Source organism: Rhagoletis zephyria, unplaced genomic scaffold, assembly GCF_001687245.7.
Source record: "Rhagoletis zephyria isolate East Lansing unplaced genomic scaffold, Rhagoletis_zephyria_1.1 Rzeph_scaffold_00941, whole genome shotgun sequence".
Lineage (NCBI taxonomy): Eukaryota > Metazoa > Arthropoda > Insecta > Diptera > Tephritidae > Rhagoletis > Rhagoletis zephyria.
Window position 1 is genome coordinate 119,829 of NW_016158025.1, and position 19,781 is coordinate 139,609.

At 34.9% G+C, this 19,781-nt stretch overlaps 1 protein-coding gene across 1 annotated transcript in view; it reads left to right on the forward strand.

Annotated features, from left to right (window-relative positions):
• The window catches only part of LOC108362118 (chitinase-like protein PB1E7.04c), a 53,477-nt gene extending 36,169 nt beyond the window's left edge, over positions 1 to 17,308 (forward strand). Inside the window, exons 6-8 of the mRNA XM_017614983.1 lie at positions 8,400 to 9,457; positions 16,738 to 16,963; positions 17,298 to 17,308. Of these exons, the coding sequence (XP_017470472.1) occupies positions 8,400 to 9,457; positions 16,738 to 16,963; positions 17,298 to 17,308 (1,295 nt within the window). The remainder of the gene's footprint in view (positions 1 to 8,399; positions 9,458 to 16,737; positions 16,964 to 17,297) is intronic.
• The last annotated feature ends 2,473 nt before the right edge of the window (positions 17,309 to 19,781 follow it).

Genomic DNA, 19,781 nt, shown 5'->3' on the forward strand with positions numbered 1-19,781 from the left:
TGTTTTTAGGGGTTTCAACCCCTTTTTTCTCGAAAACGTGACGTGATGGGAAGTTTTGGACCCCAGATTCGTGTTCAGCACGAAAAATCCGTTCGGAAACACCAGGTCCCGTCTTATTCGCAAAACCCTTGTAGACCAGTGTAATCTTTTTCATTTTATGCCACCTTAAAGTTTACAGTTCTCATTTTGAATTAAAGGCAAAAAACATATCTGAAATTATTCAGAATTATTTTAAAAATTTATAACTCTTATTTTTAAATGTTGCTTGTTTTATTCCATTTTTTAATCAAAAATTTTAAGAAAATATTTACCGGCATATTTCATTAGCCAATCAAGGAGTTGTGAGAAATAATACAAATTAAATAAATAATAATAAACCACCCGTCCCAGCAATGGCTTTGGGTTTGGGACCCGCCACGTAAAAACCACTTCCAATAAAAATTTACACAAAGCCTCGGAGGAGACCCTGTTTTGATGACGACTATGGCAAACGTTTAAAGGACTACCATTTGAGGAAATGCACCTGGAATGTGCGGACCCTTAATGGGGAAGGTGCCTCTGCCCGCCTGGTTGATGTCCTTGTAAAGATAAAAGCTAATACCACCGCCATCCAAGAAATGTGTTGGACGGGGCAAGGCAAGAAGTGCCTAGGGCCTTACGACGTCTACTAAAGTTGCCATGTAAAGGAGCGCAAATTCAGTGTTAGATTTGTGGTGGGAGAGAGACTCCATGGCGCCAATCGAGCTGAGAGCAACCGGGCGTGACGTCATCAAATACCAGCAGGAGAGAGCAAAGAGGAACTCAACAAGAAGAAGAGGACGAATCGAACAAAAGACAGTGTTGCCATGTTTTGAATTTGAAAAAGCCCTGAAACTCGAGAAAAATGGCGTTATTTCTCGAAGAAAGCACACAATTTTTATTGGCGTATTTAAAAAATTTTATTGTAAGGATGCCGATTCAAATTAATAAGAATCAGTGTTTCTTGCTCGTCGGTCGATTCCTTCTGGCATGATTGAAGGTGCTGCCACATATTCACTTACGATGGCTATATATTTTGCTAAATTTTTTTTAAGATTTACAAATTTGGTGTCTTAAAAATAAAAACGCATCAAGCACCAAACTCAAAAATTTTCGTGTTTTGAATGCGCGCTAAATTTAGTGTGAAAAGCAGCAGGCTAGAAACAGTGAATGTTTACAAAAATATTGTGTGACGTAAGCGAATGGATGGATGCTAGCAAACCGAAGAAGAGAGGGGTAGCGGTCCGCGAATGGCGCCACCTTTTTTTCCGCATCGTGGTCGCCGATTACTGTCGTTCACCCCGGCGGACGAGCGGCTAGCCACAATCAATGTCAAGCTGATATTCTTCAACTTATCGCTCATCGCCGCCCATGTCCGGACGGAAAGTAAGGAAGAGGCGTCCAAGGATCTCTTCTATGAGCGCTGCCCCTGCCACGATATCAATGGGCAAGCCAGGGATCTTTGGAACCACCGTCGGAAAATTCAGCCTCTACGACAACGGACTGCGGCTGATCAACTTCGCCGGGGCCCAAAACATGCTAGTATTCTGTACTAGGTTCAAGTATAAAAATATCCATCAAGCTGGGTGTCTGTCTCCAGATCGAAAAACGAAAAACCAAATCGATCATGTTGTGATAGACAGAAGGCACGCTTCCAGTATTTTAGACGTACGTACACTCCGAGACCCAAACATCGACTCGGACCACTATCTTGTACAGCCACGATACGCATCCACCTCTGTGCAGCAAAAAAGGTGCACCGAAAACTGTAAGGAAAGCGTAAAGTCGAAAAGCTGCAATCACAGCAGACAGCCAATGCATTCGCTACTTGGCTCTAACACCTGCTTTCAGAGAGCACTCTTCAACAAACCGACCAGTGCTGCCATTTGCGACGTGAAAACACACTAAAAGTGAAGTGTTTCGGAGTGACTTGGAAGGAAAAGTGAAGTGATTATCGAAGTGACGATTTTCAAGCACAATTAGGCGTGTGGGGTTTTTCAATACGATTATTTATCATCTGATTGGTTAATCGATTATTTTTTTATCACAATAAAAGTAATCTTCAACCTTTATTAATTTATAATATATTGTGTTCCTGTGCAAATTCAGTGCTGGAATATCTTTAAAATCACAATGTCTCAAACGTTTAGGAATGAAAATCATAAATTACAGTTAACTGGGATATTAACACTAAAATATAATTAATTGGTTATCGATTCACAGCAACAAAACCACCACCAGATACATAACAGCAACGTCATCCCGAGATTCATTTAAATATTTCATTTTTGCTGTAAAATTGAAGATATATGACAACTAAAATATAAATGTTATTTTCATCAAATATTTACTAAATACTTATGAAATTTTATCCACCAATTCATTTCTGTGCGCTTAACTATACATGTGAAAATTAAAATCAAAATGACTTCTTCCAGATCAGAGATTTTGTAGGAGTCTTCTTAGTAGCTTATTGCGAAAAGTTACTTTGCCACGCTTACTACTTAACAAGAATTTTAGCAAAAGATTGATGATTTTCGTTAGATAAATAATTTATTTCATTTTTATTTATTTTGGAGATAAATATAATTTGTGGAAAGTGAAGTAAAATGAAGTGGCGAAGTGAATGCTTCTAAAGTGAAGTAAAAAACTTCAATTGAAGTCCCCGCGGCAGCACTTAAACCGACATATGCGGGCAGCGGAACCACATTTCCCGCTCATTAAGTATCGCCCCCGAAGAAGAAGTCGGATTTCAGCGATGCCTAAAGAGCAACTCGTAAGACGAGGAGTGTATAGAAGCTGCAGAGAAATAAGATGCCGCCTACATGGCCACGCCACGATCGGGCGCAACGCAAGCTATATGGGACCGCTATAGGGAACTGAAGAGGGAAGCGAGACGCATTTGCCACAATAAAAAGAAACAGGCCGAGCGCGAAAAGATTGAAATGGTGGCCAACAGGAAAAACACCCGAAAATTTTACCAGAGAGTTAGGCAACTTACGGGAGGTTTCAAGACCAGGGAACTCCTGTAAGAACAACAATGGCGAGTTAGTGACCGATGACCAGAACGTGCTTAAATTATGGAGGGATCACTTTTCAACCCTACTGAATGGTAGCTGCACGGAATGTTGTGGAGAAGGCGAAGTAGGGTTGTAAATCACAATGAGACTATCGATGTTTGAGGAATCGAGATGGTAGATCGATGTATCGAATTAAAACATCGATGTTTTTAGAAGAGCCCGCTGATTTTTTTTTAAATATTGCTCACAATTTTGAATTGGATTTATAGTTTTTGTTAACAAATGAACTAAATTTTTACAAAAATAACAAAAATCAAATACAAAAAAAATAATTGTTAAAACTAGTCAATAATTGGCGGGTTTTATATATTTAAACGAGGTGTAGTATTAAGTAATGTATTAACCAATTTTACGATTTCACTAGTTTTAAAGCAATTAAACTATTTCTTACTTTTATATGTACATTTATTAATTGGAATTTAAGAATTTGTTAAAGGAACTTACTTGGGCATGGTTCCATGAAAGTATATACTTATTTATCAAACGCTCGCTCAAAATTTTAAAGCGTTCACAAAATGGAATGGTGAATATTAGTAAAAAAACATCTTTGATGTTATCGATGTTTTGTCGATATTTTTATGAACCCGATGTTTAGTCAAACATCGATGTTTTGACTAAACATCGGGTTCATGAAAATAGCGACAAACATCGATGTTTGAAGCAACGACCATCGATGTTGCTCGATACATCGATGTTTTTTTTACATCCCTAAGACAAACCCGTGCCCTCAATCGATGATGACGGAGTCGATGTTCCACCGCCTTACTATGACGGGGTACGAATAGCAATTACGCGACTGAAATACAAAACAAAGCTGCTAGAGCTGACGGCCTGCTAGCTGAACTATTCAAGTACGGCGGCGAGGTGCTGATTTGGTGGATGCATCAACTCTTATGCAGAATATGGTCAGATGAAGGCATGCCCGACGACTGAAATTTAAATGTGCTCTGCCCAATCCACAAGAAAGGCGACCCCGGCCTTCTAAAAGCATAGGTTACAAGGTCTTGTCGAGCGTATTGTGTAAACGACTGAAGCCTGTTGTCAACGAACTAATTGGACCTTATCAGTGTGGCTTTAGACCTGAAAAATCCACCATAGACCAGATATTCTCAATACGCCAAATCTTAGAAAAGACCTTCGAGAAAAGGGTCGAAACTCACCATCTGTTTGTGGATTTAAAGCGAAACTAATACGGCTGTGTAAAATGACATTGAGCAATACCATCAGCTTTGTCAGAATTGGGAAGGGCCTCTCCGATCCGTTTGATACCAATAAATTAGGCTGGCTAGACCGGCAAAATACCCCTATGTGCGCCGGGCCCCTGACATGCAGCCGGGCCGGGGTGAATTGACCCCCTCTCACGGGATTGCGGCTGGTCGCAAAACATACCGTGTTGTTGCCTGGCATATTAATAGAGTTAATAAATTCATTTTCATAAATATAAAAGCCAAATATGGCAACAAGTGATCGGACTTCTACCACATTGTAGTAGATCTGCCACTTTTTTGAGCATCTACCACAGCTACAACTCAAGGTCTAATATCTACCACATATTCGCGTTTTTGAGTAGTTTTATTTTTGCTTGGCATAATTGTCTTAATTTAAAGAGCAAAAATTGTCCAACAGTAAACACTTATATGGTAACAAAGAATGATATAATACAAGATTCCGCAATCCCAGCGACGATGAAATTTCTCAAGTAAAAGTAAACAAAGCCGAATGGGAGGATAAAATAAACTGTAAAATAGTAAATTTTCTCAGTAATAAATTTTTCGACGGGAAACGCGGTTTTATTGCGTTAAATTGCAAAATATATGTTATGTTAAAAAACGGCAATTTTGTGAAAGTATTAGCAAATCTAATATTTCCGAGGCGTTGGCAGCGTCCGGACTTCGCTCCGATCGGAGTAGATTTACCCCGATTTCTTTTTTAAATTTAAAATCTACTCCCTACTCCGCTTGACTTAAATATGCTCCGATTTTTTTACTATTTTCCATTCACATTAAGAATTTATTAAAAATAATATGCCAAATTTTTAGATTTTTGCTCAATAACTTCAAGGGCAACCACCAAGGTTTTGTTTATCAAGGTGAAACAGAAATTGTCTCTTTTACTTCTTAACATTAGATGTTTTACTGCACAGTAGTGCAAAAATTTTCAGAGATGAATCTCATTAAAAATAAATACAGGAACAGGCTTAATGACGAAACCGTTGAAAGTTAAATTAAAGTTCAGAAATTTATTATTTACTTATTTAAAAAAAAATTATATTATTCATGGAAAGTTTGGTTTGAATACTATTTAGAGATCAAGCTGATTTACAAGCACCCCGTTTCAATACTATACTATTTAATAAAAAATGTTAATCTGCTCCGAAAATTTCCTTTTTGCTCCGATTGTTCGAGTCATTTATTCCTGAATCGAGTTTCAGTAGTCCGAACGCTGGGCGTTGTTTACTTTTACTTGAGAATTGTCAAAATCGGTAAATCCCAATTAGCTGTTTCTGGAACGTGTCACATTTGTTCGCTACTTCGTGATGTGATAAAAAGAAAAGTTGGCAGCACTCCGCAAGGTTGCAGAAACTTCTTAAAATATGTTCGAAAAATATCTTAATATTGAAGGAACTGCTTTACACTGTCAAGGAAAAAATTGCCAAAACCCAACGCAATTTTTGGTAACTTCAATCTTGCACTTTATTACACCAAAATTAAATTTTTTTAGAGTCTAATTAAAAAGTTTGCCATTTAGGTGAAACCTTGCAGAATTTTTTTAATTTTTGTACAAAGTTTGATCCAAACCCAGAGATTTACCAAATTTTTTTGAAATCTACCACATTTTTTCCAGATTATACCGCACAGAATATTTTTAAAGTTCACTGATGGCAACTATAGCAACTAAAAATCAAACCAATGAATGCTCGTCCGATGCATATCGTCGTTTAAAGTACAAAACAGCGTATCAACATAATGCGAAACCGCGTATGGGAGATTGCATAAATTATTTTGTAGAGAGTAAAAACAGTAATATTTCAAAATGGGTCTCTCTCGCAATCGCATTTCTGGCTAGTATATTTCAGGACGAATGGATAGGGCTTGATCCAAGAGCTTCTGTAAGCAAACACAATTTTTGGCAAAAAATATCAGTTAAGCGGTTTTGCAGAACGACGATACGCGGATATGTAATTTAAACGTTGATATGTATCTGACGAGCATTAATTGGTTTGATTTCTTGTTGCTGTAGTTGCCATATTTGGAGTTTTTTTCAATTACTACAAGGTTCTAGCTTTTATGTTTATGAAAATGAATTTATTAACTCTCATGTGCCAGGCAACAACACGGTATGTCAAAAGTTTACCCGTTGCTTTATCGATTTGCGTATACAGCAAAAGAGGTTTCATACACTTTTGCGTTCTTTCAAGCAAATTTTATCACAAAGCACAAGTTTGATTATTTGCTTATACTTTTCATGCAATAAATAATTGGCATTTTTTCAATGCGACTGCGTCCGAAATTCTACACACATACCCACACCAAAAGCAATGCGACTGTTTACGAACAAGATCAATGTGAGGGCGTGTCTGGCCAGTTCTTGGGATATTCGTTTCAAGAAATTCGGTCTTAGGTTCGGTTACTTAAAGGGTTGACTATAACATGAATAAGCAAGCGTATGCAAACGTGCGAATACACATAAATCCTATTCTGAAACTATAATGTACTTAACATCAAGTTTCGTTAACATTTGCTTAAGGAAAGAGCGATACTGGTCGCACCTTCCGTACGGAATCAGCTGTTTGTACTCGTATGTATGTATGTACATATGTAACACACGCAGTGTTGTCGCTTTGGTAATATTTTGTTTATCATATTTGGTAATTTGGTAACTTATTTTTCAACTTGGTAACTTTTTCGATTCAGTCCTACATGTAACATAGGTTAAAACAAGTTCTGGTTCCACATTAGGAAGTGGGCCGTAAGTGTTTCCTTTAACAGAAATACCAGGTAAATCTGAAAGTTTCGCAAGGCGAACAGTTCTTCGGCGTTCCTAGGTTACTATAATTGTGTGATGTACAACAGTTTGCTTGATAGTGGGTATTGTTATATCTACCAAGTCCTTTTCCAGAAGCACGCCCCTGTTACTCACTTTCGCTACAACTATAACGAGTTGTCCCTTCTTGTTATCTACGTTCTTTGGTCATAACAGGAGAAATGCGGATTTTAAAGTGCTCCGAAATTTTAGTTTAGTTTAAAATAAGTTTGGTAATTTTTTGTTGAATTTGGTAACTTTTTCTGGTGATTTTGGGTAAAAAATAAAAAAAATTTGCAACACTGAACACATGTAAGTAAAATATAGCCACCTAAAAGTCTACACTACGTTGCTTATGCATTTGACAGACTTTTCGTTAATTTTCTGACAGTCAGCTACGGCAGCTTATTCACATTATAGTCAGCCCTTAAGTAATAATGTCACTGACATTAGTTCACTACGCAGAAGGTATACAATTTTTTTTTAAGATCCTGATATTAATACGTAATTGAAAAAATCCTGCAAGCTTTACGGTGACTTGTAATAAAGTCAGTGGAAATAACGCCCATGGACACTATTACCTTTTCTGAAGCGCAGTAAAATGCATGGACGTTATTGCTCTTTCTTGTTTTCTTTATTTTGCGCGTTCGGTTGACAAGATCCACTTTTAACATACATACGTACATAGTATACAGCTTTAAAAGTGCATAAGTGGGTGGTCCACGTTCGCGCATTATATCGAATGGAATATAATAATCAAATAAGCATACTTAGAAGTTATCAAACAATATTTCTCATATGCCGAATGAACAAAAATGAGCCATATTTTCAATCAAATTTTTGCATTAAAACGTTCGTTTTTTGGCAGATTTATATTTAACTTGTACCGAAAGGTATTTCTTTTACCCTAAACCAATTAAATTCCAAAAACGAAAATTGACCCCAAAAAAGCCAATATTTACATCCATTCTATGACACATACAAAAATAAATCTGAATTTCAGGTTTTTCTTTAAAAACCTGCATTAAAAAATCGCTTCAATAATTCATGTTTAGAAAACGTTTCTGTGAAGCTCTGAATTTACAACTACAATCATCTGATCAAGGCATATATATTAAAACGTAGGATGTTGTGAAAAAGGTCGAAGCAAATCTTTATCAAAGTCTGTGGATGTTTTAGCGAATTTAGTTCACTATATATTTTCTAAAATAAATAAGTTCCAGTCAACTTGTTTACAGTTTGTTTTTGTATTTTTATTTTTAAAATTGTAAACTATAGTACTGATACAACACAACGCGACGTCTGCGTTGGTTACGAATTCGGTAAGCCCCGGAGCTTTATATTACCAGTTACATAACAGTCCGACTGGTCCATCGGATTCTAATGATAGCAGCACTCAACAGAACCACCATCATCAGCCACAACAATCTCAACAAAACGAGAATCAACAACACTTGGACGGTCATGGCTCACAACTAGCGGCAACTGCTGCAGTAGCTGCTGCCTCGATTTCAAAATATTCTTCAGAAGTTGCCAATGGTCATGACATGTCCGATTTTGTGACATATGTTTGTCAGGAAACTGGAGGTTCTAGCGCACACATTAACGAAGCTCATCGCCCGCCACATCATCAAACTCATTTCCAATTGCAAACCGTTACTACTGGAGCGGTCGGTTCTATAACGAATCGTAATCCGAAATTTTCATCTGCTGCAACTTCACCAGTTGCGACGGCATCTCATTATCAACAATATAGCACAATGCTACCTCCGCCGCCTTTACCGCCAATGGCTCGACCAGTGGCAATAATAAGGTCTACAGGTGACTTGACGATGGTCGAATCTCCACCTTCATCTGCCACACCACCAAACGCAAGCCACTCGGCTAAGGAATCATCGCGGCAACAACATGCACAGCAACAGGATCAGCATCAGACACAATCTCACAACCACACACAATCTCACAATCACACACATTCTCTTCACAACACCGTGGAACACGACGAAGCAAATAATCAAATGGCGACTGCAAACACCTCTACTAACATCAATGGAGGTAACGGAAATGCCTCTTCCGTTTCGAGTACAACCGATGTCGCCACCGGCGTTACAAGTTCTAATGTCCAAACAAATATATCGGGTACCAGTAATAACAGCAGTAGTAGTTCAACTGACATTGTTGTGTCGAGCTCACCGCCCCCTCCTTTGAGTCCGCAGGCGCACATAGACATTGTACGTAGTACAAAATCATCGTCAATTGGTCGTATTGCGACACAGTCATACTCTGCAGCCACCAGCCGAGAGTATTTCAATCATTTTCATGCACAGACTACTCCAGTAAGTATATTATCAAAAAAGTACGAGTATGTACTTGTATGTATGCATGTACGTATGTACACGAATCGAATCATCGTGCTCTTGCTTAAAAGCAGTATACATTGATTCTTGGTTGAGAGCATTTTCAAATAATATACATTACAATGTTAACCATATAAAAAAATCGACTTGGCGCTTTTAACAGGTTACGAGAAAGACATCGGCTTTGTCGCTAGGAAAGAATTAGATTAAACCTACAAAAGTATACCCTTAATTTAGTATAACAAGAAAATAACAATAAATTGTTATTTTACTTCAAAATCAAAGCTACTGAGGCCTTAAGCTTCATCAGCTTAATGCCAAGTTAAGGAAAAAACTTTATCCAGAAAACACATACAGCTTTTATCACCGGAAGTAAATACTGTCAACAGTGTAGCCATTTTGGTGATTTTGGAGTTAGATTAACTCTTTATTTTTCTATTTAGCTCAGAAAATTGGGCTTTAGCTCCTAACTTTTTTTTTAGCTCTTTTCAAAATTATCTAGCACTCATTTAGCTCCAGAAAGTTTTAGTTGTATTTGGTATCAAATAAAACACCTCTTTGAGGTAAAATTTTCGAGTGACGAAAGCTGAACTAGAAACACAAAATTTTCGATATTAATTTCGTGACGAAAATTATACGCATTTTTTAACTGCCTTTGAAACGTACGGAAAATCTTTTTTATTCATACGAATCGTTGCAAGAGTTCTGTTTTTTATTTTGTATTTCTAGCAGTAGACGGGATTTCGCAACGTTCCGAAAATTTTAGCAAATTTAAAATCGACGAAAATACAAACAATAATCTAAATGTTTTATTTTTCTCAAATAAATTGCTAAAAATATTATCTAAATCTAAATTATGTATTCAAATCGATGTGTCCATTGAAACACATAGTTTTTCGAATACGGATAAAGCTAAAAAGAGTGATCATATCCTTTGTACTCGAAAAAATAAAAAAAATGTGAGAAATAATAAAAAATTATCAACTTGGTACCAACATTGGATACAATTAACAACTGTATTCGTCTGCTTGTCTTGTAGCTTATTTTTGTTAAGATTTCTACCGGGTGTGGGGTGCACACCTGCGCTTTTTTAAGAAGTTAAACTTCTATCTAGGGTGGCCAGATGCGCTCATTTAATCAGTACATGAGTTGAGTTTTTTCTATTGTACTGATTTTTAAGAGCCCGAAATCAGTATGCAAAATCTACTGATTTTTTGAGTTTGAACTGATTTTGTACTGATTTTTACATTTAATAAATACTTTTGTAAATTGGTGTAATTGACATTTACTTGAGGTTTACATGTTCAAAACAATGGTTTTTGACAACTCATACGTGTGAGCAGATTGAAACCATTATTAAAAAGGTGTCAGCTTGCAATTGTCTTGTTTCCTAGGATTTCGCAAAATAACAAACTGTTTGGATTCAACCCACCCCAACTTCACGATTTGCAGGTTTTATAATAAATCTTATGAAAGGTGGTGGTGAGTTAATCATATATTAAGTACACTGAGAAGATGACAATAAGAGATAATGTTTTGATTATAATTAAACATCCACTGAGAAATCGGCTGTCAGTATGTCAAACTTAAGACGACTATTGCTACGGTGCAATGTAAGTTCTAAGAATTTGGAAAACGTGCAAACTACCGACTCTTGGATATGATATATGTAGTTTTGAATGTGAATGTTGTATTTAATAAGCACACCAACTAAATATGTTTTAAATTTGTAGCTTAAAATATGCAAACAGATTCTGACTCGAGCTCGTCTTCTACTGAAACTGAATGGGCTACAATTTTTTTTTTTTTTTCTCAATTCTTATAAATTTTCTAGACTTCAACTCACATGTCTTTTGTTATAGAATTAACTATATTTTTATAAAAAAATTAAATTAAGTAAGGAAAGAAAAAAATTTCAAAACCTGTCAATACATTTTACTACTATTTTCGTGCGCACAGCTGTACATACATACGTAATTTGATTTGTTTTAAAGTAATGAATTTTTATATTGATAACAAGCAGAGCACCCGACGTCGTCCGGGGTAAACAAATCAAAATATAAAACAGTAATTCAAATAGACGAGAAAAACTATTTTCTTTCTGTTTAAATTAAGTCATCCTTATGAGCCATATTTTTAGCTTTATCGTACTTCAACTAACATATATTGATCATCACTCTCTATACTACAAATCTTGTTCCATTATTAATGTTAGGTGAATTAAGGTAACGATAGAATTTTTAAATTAGTTTACTACGNCTTGTTCCATTATTAATGTTAGGTGAATTAAGGTAACGATATAATTTTTAAATTAGTTTACTACGGTGCATTCCGTTTAGCTGCCTATTCGCTTCGCTGCTTTAGTATAGCTGTAATTTTTCGGTAGAATGCTTATTTCAGAAGAAGTTTTATTCATTATGAATGAACATTTTCCGTTTAACAGCAACGCGGGACCAAAGAAACGATTGAATCTTTCCATTTCGAAATGATCTAAAAAATTTAAGGTTTCAAAAAAAAAAACACAGTTTTAAATATCTGAGTGATCTAATAGATGAATACATATGTATTTATTCCCCTTTTACAAACTCATTTATATATACTTTACTCTAAACAGCTCCCATATATGTGTCTGCATACCAAATTTCAATTTCATGAGACTTATGGTCTTTAAGTTATAGCTAAAAAAATTTCCACGCGGATTACAAATTCATTTATATCTTTTTGTAAGCACTTGCCATAGCTATACCTGCATATGAAAATTTCAAGTTCGTGGGGCTTATTGTTCTGAAGTTATAGCTGATAAACATTTCCACGCCTATGGGCTGTGCCATATCCCCTTTTACTAACTTGTGTATTTATAGTCTACTATAAGCACCTGCCATAGCTATGCCTGAATACCAAAGTTAAAGTTCGTGTGACTTATGGTTTCGAAGTTATGGCTGATAAAAAATTCCACACCCACGGAATGTGCCAAGACTCCATTTACAAACTACTTCCTATATACCTTACTATAAGAACCTACCGTAGATATGTCTGTATATCAAATTTCAAGATCATGTGATTTAAGTTTCGAAGTTATAGCTCATAAAAAATTCCACGCCCATGGGATGTGTTACACCCCCTTTAACAAAATCATTTATATATACCTTATTATACGCACCTACCATAGATATGTGTGAATACCAAATTTAAAGTTCTTGGGACTTATGGTTCCGAAGTTGGAGTTGATAAAAGGTCCCCGCCTATGGTATATGACGCCCCATTCATATACATAGATATGTCCGCATACGAAATTTGAAGTTCATGTAACTTATAGTTTCTAAGTTACAGCTCATAAAAAATTCCACGGCTATGAAATGTGCCACGCCCCCTTTTACAAACTCATTTATTTATAGCCTACTATAAGCACATACCATAGCTATGCCTGCCCACCAAATTTAAAGTTCATGTGACTTATGGTTTCGAAGTTATGGCTGATAAAAAATTCCACACCTACGGAATGTGCCAAGCCTCAATTTAAAAACTCCTTCGTATATACCTTACTATAAGCACCTACCGTAGATATGTCTGTATATCAAATTTCAAGTTCATGTGATTTAAGTTTCGAAGTTATAGCTCATAAAAAATTCCACGCCCATGGGATGTGCCACACCCCCTTTAACAAAATCATTTATATATACCTTATTATATCACCTACCATAGATATGTCTGAATACCAAATTTCAAGTTCTTGGGACCTATGGTTCCGAAGTTATAACTCATAAAAAATTCCACGCCTATGGGATGTGCCACGCCCCTTTTTAAAAACTCATGTATATATACCCTACTATAAGCAGTTTAGTAGTTTAGTGCCATCAAATATACAGAAAACTCTATGAAATTGCGAAATCGTGACGTCTCAGCATTCTTCATTTTTCGGCAACAACAACAAAAAGTTTGAAATTTTTTTAGATCGAAAAACCTTCCACACAGAAGGTCCAAAAAAGTACTTTTTACAGAATTGCAATCGGTTCAGCCGTTTGGTCAGGCATCGCCGTCATACGGAAAACATTTCATTTTTATATATATAGATTGCATATGTATTTAAAAGTCTATTCGCTATTTTTTTGTTAATTAATGGGCTGTTATTTGGTTGTTATATTGTTAATAATAAAAAATACGCTTAAAAATGAGCTGATTTTTATGGCTTTGTACTGATTTTTGACCCCAACTGTACTGATTATGTCACTATAATATCTGGCCACCCTACTTCTATCACGTGTTCGGTGTACATAGCTACAATTAAAATGGTGAAAAATATTACAATTTGGGCATGTGATTGGAAAAAAACTTTAAAATACACACAAATTGTGGTTTCCAAGACAACTTCAACTCACGGGAAATTCCCCCGATTTGCAGGGAATTTCGGTTTAAGTGGCAATCGGGGAATGGGCAATTTTTTCGGGGAACTTTGTATGTTTTTTATATGTCTTAAAGTAACCAAATTATACGGATATGTTAATTTTTAACAATTTGACCCTTTTTGGAGCGACATTTTTTTAATTTGAATCGCAATATCTCCACAACAACAGTTTTCCCAGATATAGGGTATATACCAGATGAAAGCTAAGGTTTTGTGCTAGATTTGTGGAAACCTAGAATAAAATCGACTAACCAGTTTTTGAGAAAATGTCAGAAATGTATATTTTCAGCAGCCCGATTTTTAGTTTTCAGGCGATAACGTTATGACATATTTATATTTTATAATGCGATTTTTTATTGTCAATTCAAATATTTGAAATTGCAGATTTTAACAGTTTTTAAAGTATTTTTAGTTCATTGTCTAGTTTATATGTAGGTATAGGGATCTGCATACATATAAGTGTTATAAGTGCCATAGCACCTTCTGTGGTATGAACAGGTGTGTTATTTTGCTGAAATATTTAAAAATAATTCGAGAACAGGCGACAGATGTCCTTTATATTTTTTTGCATATATTTTTCGTAATTTTAGAAACTTAAAATTTGATTTGACATTTTACAAAAAACGAAGTCGTACATAATTGCAGTTTCTGAACACAAGTGTTTATAACGATTCCCTGTTAATTGAGTCAATGTTAATGTTAATGTTAATGTGTCAGTTTAAACAAGGTCCATAACTAGGGCAAATATAGGAATTTATTAAAATACTTACATGCCAACATAATGATTATAAGTACATACTTTACACTGATATATTTTTTCCAACGTCCGTGATTTAAAGAAATTATCCTGATGCAAGTCCCATTGGGAGTTGTTTCATTCAAAGCATTATTTATTCTTCATAAAAAATAATATGATTTAACAGAAGACCACTCAAGATAACAGTGTCAAACAAAACGTTCAAAATCAAAGTTTTTTTAACCAAATGTTTATTTCGGCATATTCAACTATACCAACCAAATCTTGGTTATAATAACTAATTTATTTTCTCGGTGTAGGGAAAAGGGCTCTAATAAACAATAAATATGTGTATAGATTTATTTTTATACAGACATACATACATACGAGTATATACACACATGTATAACCAGTTTTAAATACCTGTTTCAATAATATGAGCTATATTAACTACACCAGGGTTGCGTGATTTAAAATCCTTTTTTATTTTAAATCTGTTATTATTTAAGAAATCTATTTCATTTGTGATTTGATTAATCGATAAAATAGATTTTATTTGTGATTTGATTCGTAGAATAAATAAAAAACAAAAATTTATGAGTGATTTGATTCGCCGGCCAAGTACAAAATATAATTTATCTGTGATTTGATTCGTCAACCAATTAAAAACTGATTTTATTTGTGTGATTTAATTCGTCGGGAAAATAAAAAATAAAGCTTATTTGTCGACCAGTAGCTCGTTTCTGCATAGTTGCCAACTTGGTGCTTTAAGCACTAGATTTAGTGCTTTTTGAAAATTATAACGCAAAAAAAAATTATTTAGTGCTTAGTGCCTTTCTTAGTGCTTTTTTTCTGAACTAAAATTACTCCGAGATAGTAAAAACCTGAAATATTTAAAGCTGTGGCAGCACTGAAGTTACCAGAATCTACAAATTTAAATGCACTAAAATACAACCAGCTAAAGCTGCAAACCCACCTTGTTGAATTCCATTCGCGTTGAAAATGCTAGTACGCAAGTAAGTTAAGTATTTCTTTTTTTCATTTCTATTTATTTGTACAAATTTTGATTTTTTTTACCTCCTGAGTAAAACACATCGTTTCTGGGTGTTGAAGCCAAATCTGGACGCACAATTGCTCTAGCACTACAATTTTTAGATATCCTAACCTCAAAGTGCCAAAAACACGGTTTTGGCGATATTTGAGGTTAAATAATGAAAACATCAAATTTTTTTGCGCATTTCTACTTAGGGCATCATTTTCGTTTGTTGCGATTCGATTTTTTTCTCGAGATATACCAGCTTTAATGGGCACTACTTCGGTACGACGTCATAAGAGTCATCATAGCATGTGTAGAGGCTATTCAATCGTTATGAGCGAAAAAGTTTTGTGTATTGATTTATGTATGTAAATATTGTTAATTTTTTGCTTTTGTTAAATACAAACCGTTATGAAAAAAGCATCCTTTGATTCAAAAATATTTGGTGCTTTTAGTGTGGTAAAACGCTTTTTTCACAAGTTTTAGGTGATTTTTGAAAACTAAAAGTTGGCAACACTGCGTTTCTGTAACTCTTCTCTACCGATTATTTCTCTACTGGTAGAGAATAAACGTCATTCTCTACTACTCATTAGCAGTAGAGAACAAGGCGGCGAATTCATATCTCAATTCGCCTTGGTAGAGAATTGTTACAGAAATGAGCTACAGATCAGTTTGATTCGTTATTTTTCCATTCATGTAACACAAGCACGATCTTCAAGTTTTGCTCGACGAATCAAGTAAGTAGAATTTTGTTTTTATGTGGATGACACATCAAATCACAAATAAAATGCAGTTTACATTTGGTCGACAAATCAAATCACAAATAAATCTTACATTTTAATTGTCCAACCAATCAAATCACAAATAAGTTTTTTTCTTGTTTGTCCAACGATTTAAATCACAACTAAAATCTATTCCTGATTTGATTCGTCGAGTATACTATAATAAATTTATATTATTTTAGATATGATACAATTTTAAATTCATAAATCATTTTGATTTCTAGATTTGTGATTTAACTAATGAGAAGTCATGCAACCATGACTACCATTAATAAACATAAAATTGCTTCTTGTGTTTTATAGCTGCTTGGTTATACTAGTTCAATTTCGACCATTTCCGGGGTTATTAGTCCAACTAATTTAAGCTTATATTCCTCTCCGTTAACCGGTGTATCGAATGTGCCACATCGGTCTACTCCGCGGGCTCGATGGAATCCGCCGTTCCTTATGGAGGATGAGTTTAGTATGATGCCGCATTCAGTGTCCAGCGGAAATCCCGACAATGCTCCGGTTATATTAATGGAAGATGGTAAGTACCGATTAAGGTATTTATATAGCCAAAATGAAAAATATCGCTTATTTATAAGTGTAGCTAAAAACTTAGAGACATGCACTTACTATGTACATTAGGGTATCGAAAAAAGTATACCCTTATTTTTTATTTTGAAATTTAAAAAAAAAATTAGAGGTCGCTCAAAGCGCTCAAATTTTTCCATGTATTTTATATGGGAAAAAAACAACTTTTCGTCGAAATGGTACAGAATAGTTAAAAATCAATATTTTTCTACCAGAAAGCTCTGTTTATCTGCAGGAGATTCCAAGTAATAAATAATACTCAATTGTTTATTTAAACATTTTTACAGCGCAACTATAATTTATAGGTACACAAAAACTGGAAAACTGTGAGCGCTTCGAGCGACCTCTAAATATTTTTTGATTTCAAAATAAAAAATAGGGGTATACTTTTTTCGATATAGAACAATCCTAGGGCCACCCCAATGTACATACCTACGTTAACAGGGGAATTCTGGGGTCCGTTTCACTAGCGGGGCAAATGCAGCGGTTTAAAAAAAATAATCTCCCAAAATTTTCATCTTTAGACATTCATGTTTCTGGAATGCGGGGGACGATATGTACTTGCCGATTTGTTTTACAAAAATTATTTAAAAAGCAGACGTCTCGGTTGCTTAGCAAACCGGTTAATCGTTTCTGCAATTATTTCACATTGACCCTCTGAAACAAATTTTCGATGTATTCTTAAAATGCATAAACCAGAAGGTAAATTTTATAGGAAATTAAACTAACAATTTATTAAAACTAGTAGTAACCCCCGAAATACGGGTGAGTACTTAGCTCAAAATTTATTTAAAGAACTTCGTGAAAGACAACAATTAATATTGTATTGCTAGACACCTGACAACCCAGGATAATTTTTAAGTTCTTAAAAGACATTACTCTACTCTAAGCTTCGGGCAGTGGGGCCATGAGAAAACCGTCATCTTTAAGGTATAGTCCAACCTTTCACAATATCTGTTTGTTTAACATTTGTTTATTTAAACATTTTTACAGCGCAACTATAATTTATAGGTACACAAAAACTGGAAAACTGTGAGCGCTTTGAGCGACCTCTAAATATTTTTTGATTTCAAAATAAAAAATAGGGGTATACTTTTTTCGATATAGAACAATCCTAGGGCCACCCCAATGTACATACCTACGTTAACAGGGGAATTCTGGGGTCCGTTTCACTAGCGGGGCAAATGCAGCGGTTTAAAAAAAATAATCTCCCAAAATTTTCATCTTTAGACATTCATGTTTCTGGAATGCGGGGGACGATATGTACTTGCCGATTTGTTTTACAAAAATTATTTAAAAAGCAGACGTCTCGGTTGCTCAGCAAACCGGTTAATCGTTTCTGCAATTATTTCACATTGATCCTCTAAAACAAATTTTCGATGTATTCTTAAAATGCATAAACCAGAAGGTAAATTTTATAGGAAATTTAACTAACAATTTATTAAAACTAGTAGTAACCCCCGAAATACGGGTGAGTACTTAGCTCAAAATTTATTTAAAGAACTTCGTGAAAGACAACAATTAATCTTGTATTGCTAGACACCTGACAACCCAGGATAATTTTAAAGTTCTTAAAAGACATTACTCTACTCTAAGCTTCGTGCAGTGGGGCCATGAGAAAACCGTCATCTTTAAGGTATAGTCCAACCTTTCACAATATCTGGTATTATTCTTAATCTGAAACGCAATAATCATTGTAAATTGGCGCCGCTTATGGTGAAAAGCATTTAATATCACACTTTCAAACTAAAGCTTTCTTAACCCCAGAAGCCTAATCTATTTGGGAGTAACGTAAAGCCTTAACATACGCCGTAGAGGCTTATGTACTTAAAAGATAACCTGTGAGCTAAAATATACTTAGACATAGTTTTATTAATCAACTATAACCACATTTATTTAAAACAACAAAATAAAAAGTAAATTTTGTGTTAAAATTAAAAAAAAATACCCATTCCGTATACGCCTCGCTGACGTAGATTATTCTGCGCTGGTAACATAAATTTTATAACCGGTAATTAACCTGTCTGTCAATTTTTAAACCTTTTTCGCATTCTGTGCTCTCTTGTAACCGGTAAATTTGGTTACCATTTCATAAGCTGGTAACAAAATATTGCCCCGTGAAATATGCAATACAGGAATTTCCACAAATCTTCATAGCTGAGTTGCTGAATATTTTCACTGCATTACCAACGTACCTAGAATCGCGGAGGCAAGAAGTGGTAACATTTTTTGGTAATCAAATTTTCCGGTCACAAAATCTTCGGTAACGTGCATAATAGACATGTTAATCTTAAAACAAAATTTCTATCAGCTGTTCGTCTAACTTGCAAGTATCTGCAAATTTTCTGTTCGCGTATTATTTTGTACATTTTTCTCTTGTGAGAGAACAGATGATATTTCGCCGGAATTTCGCTGTTGGACATTTTTTACAGGAAATTTTAAACGAACGTACCTATTGACTATCCAACATTTAACAGAATTGTTACGAACGGCTTTAACTGACCTAAAACCAGATTTTGAAAATCTCGCCAAAGGGATCTTTTGAATTTTCTTTTATATCTATCTTACGTACAATAGAATAATAATAAGATTAATGTTTTTCATTTCTATTTAATAATAATTTTAATTAAAAATACAATTTTTGTTTTTCTTGTTCTTTTTTTTGTGGCTCTTTGTAGCATTTAGAACTTAGATGTGGCTATTTTCGGCCTCGGCCTTGTCCACCCCTGCTATATACATTTTCATACAAGGCAGGATTAAACAGTATTAAA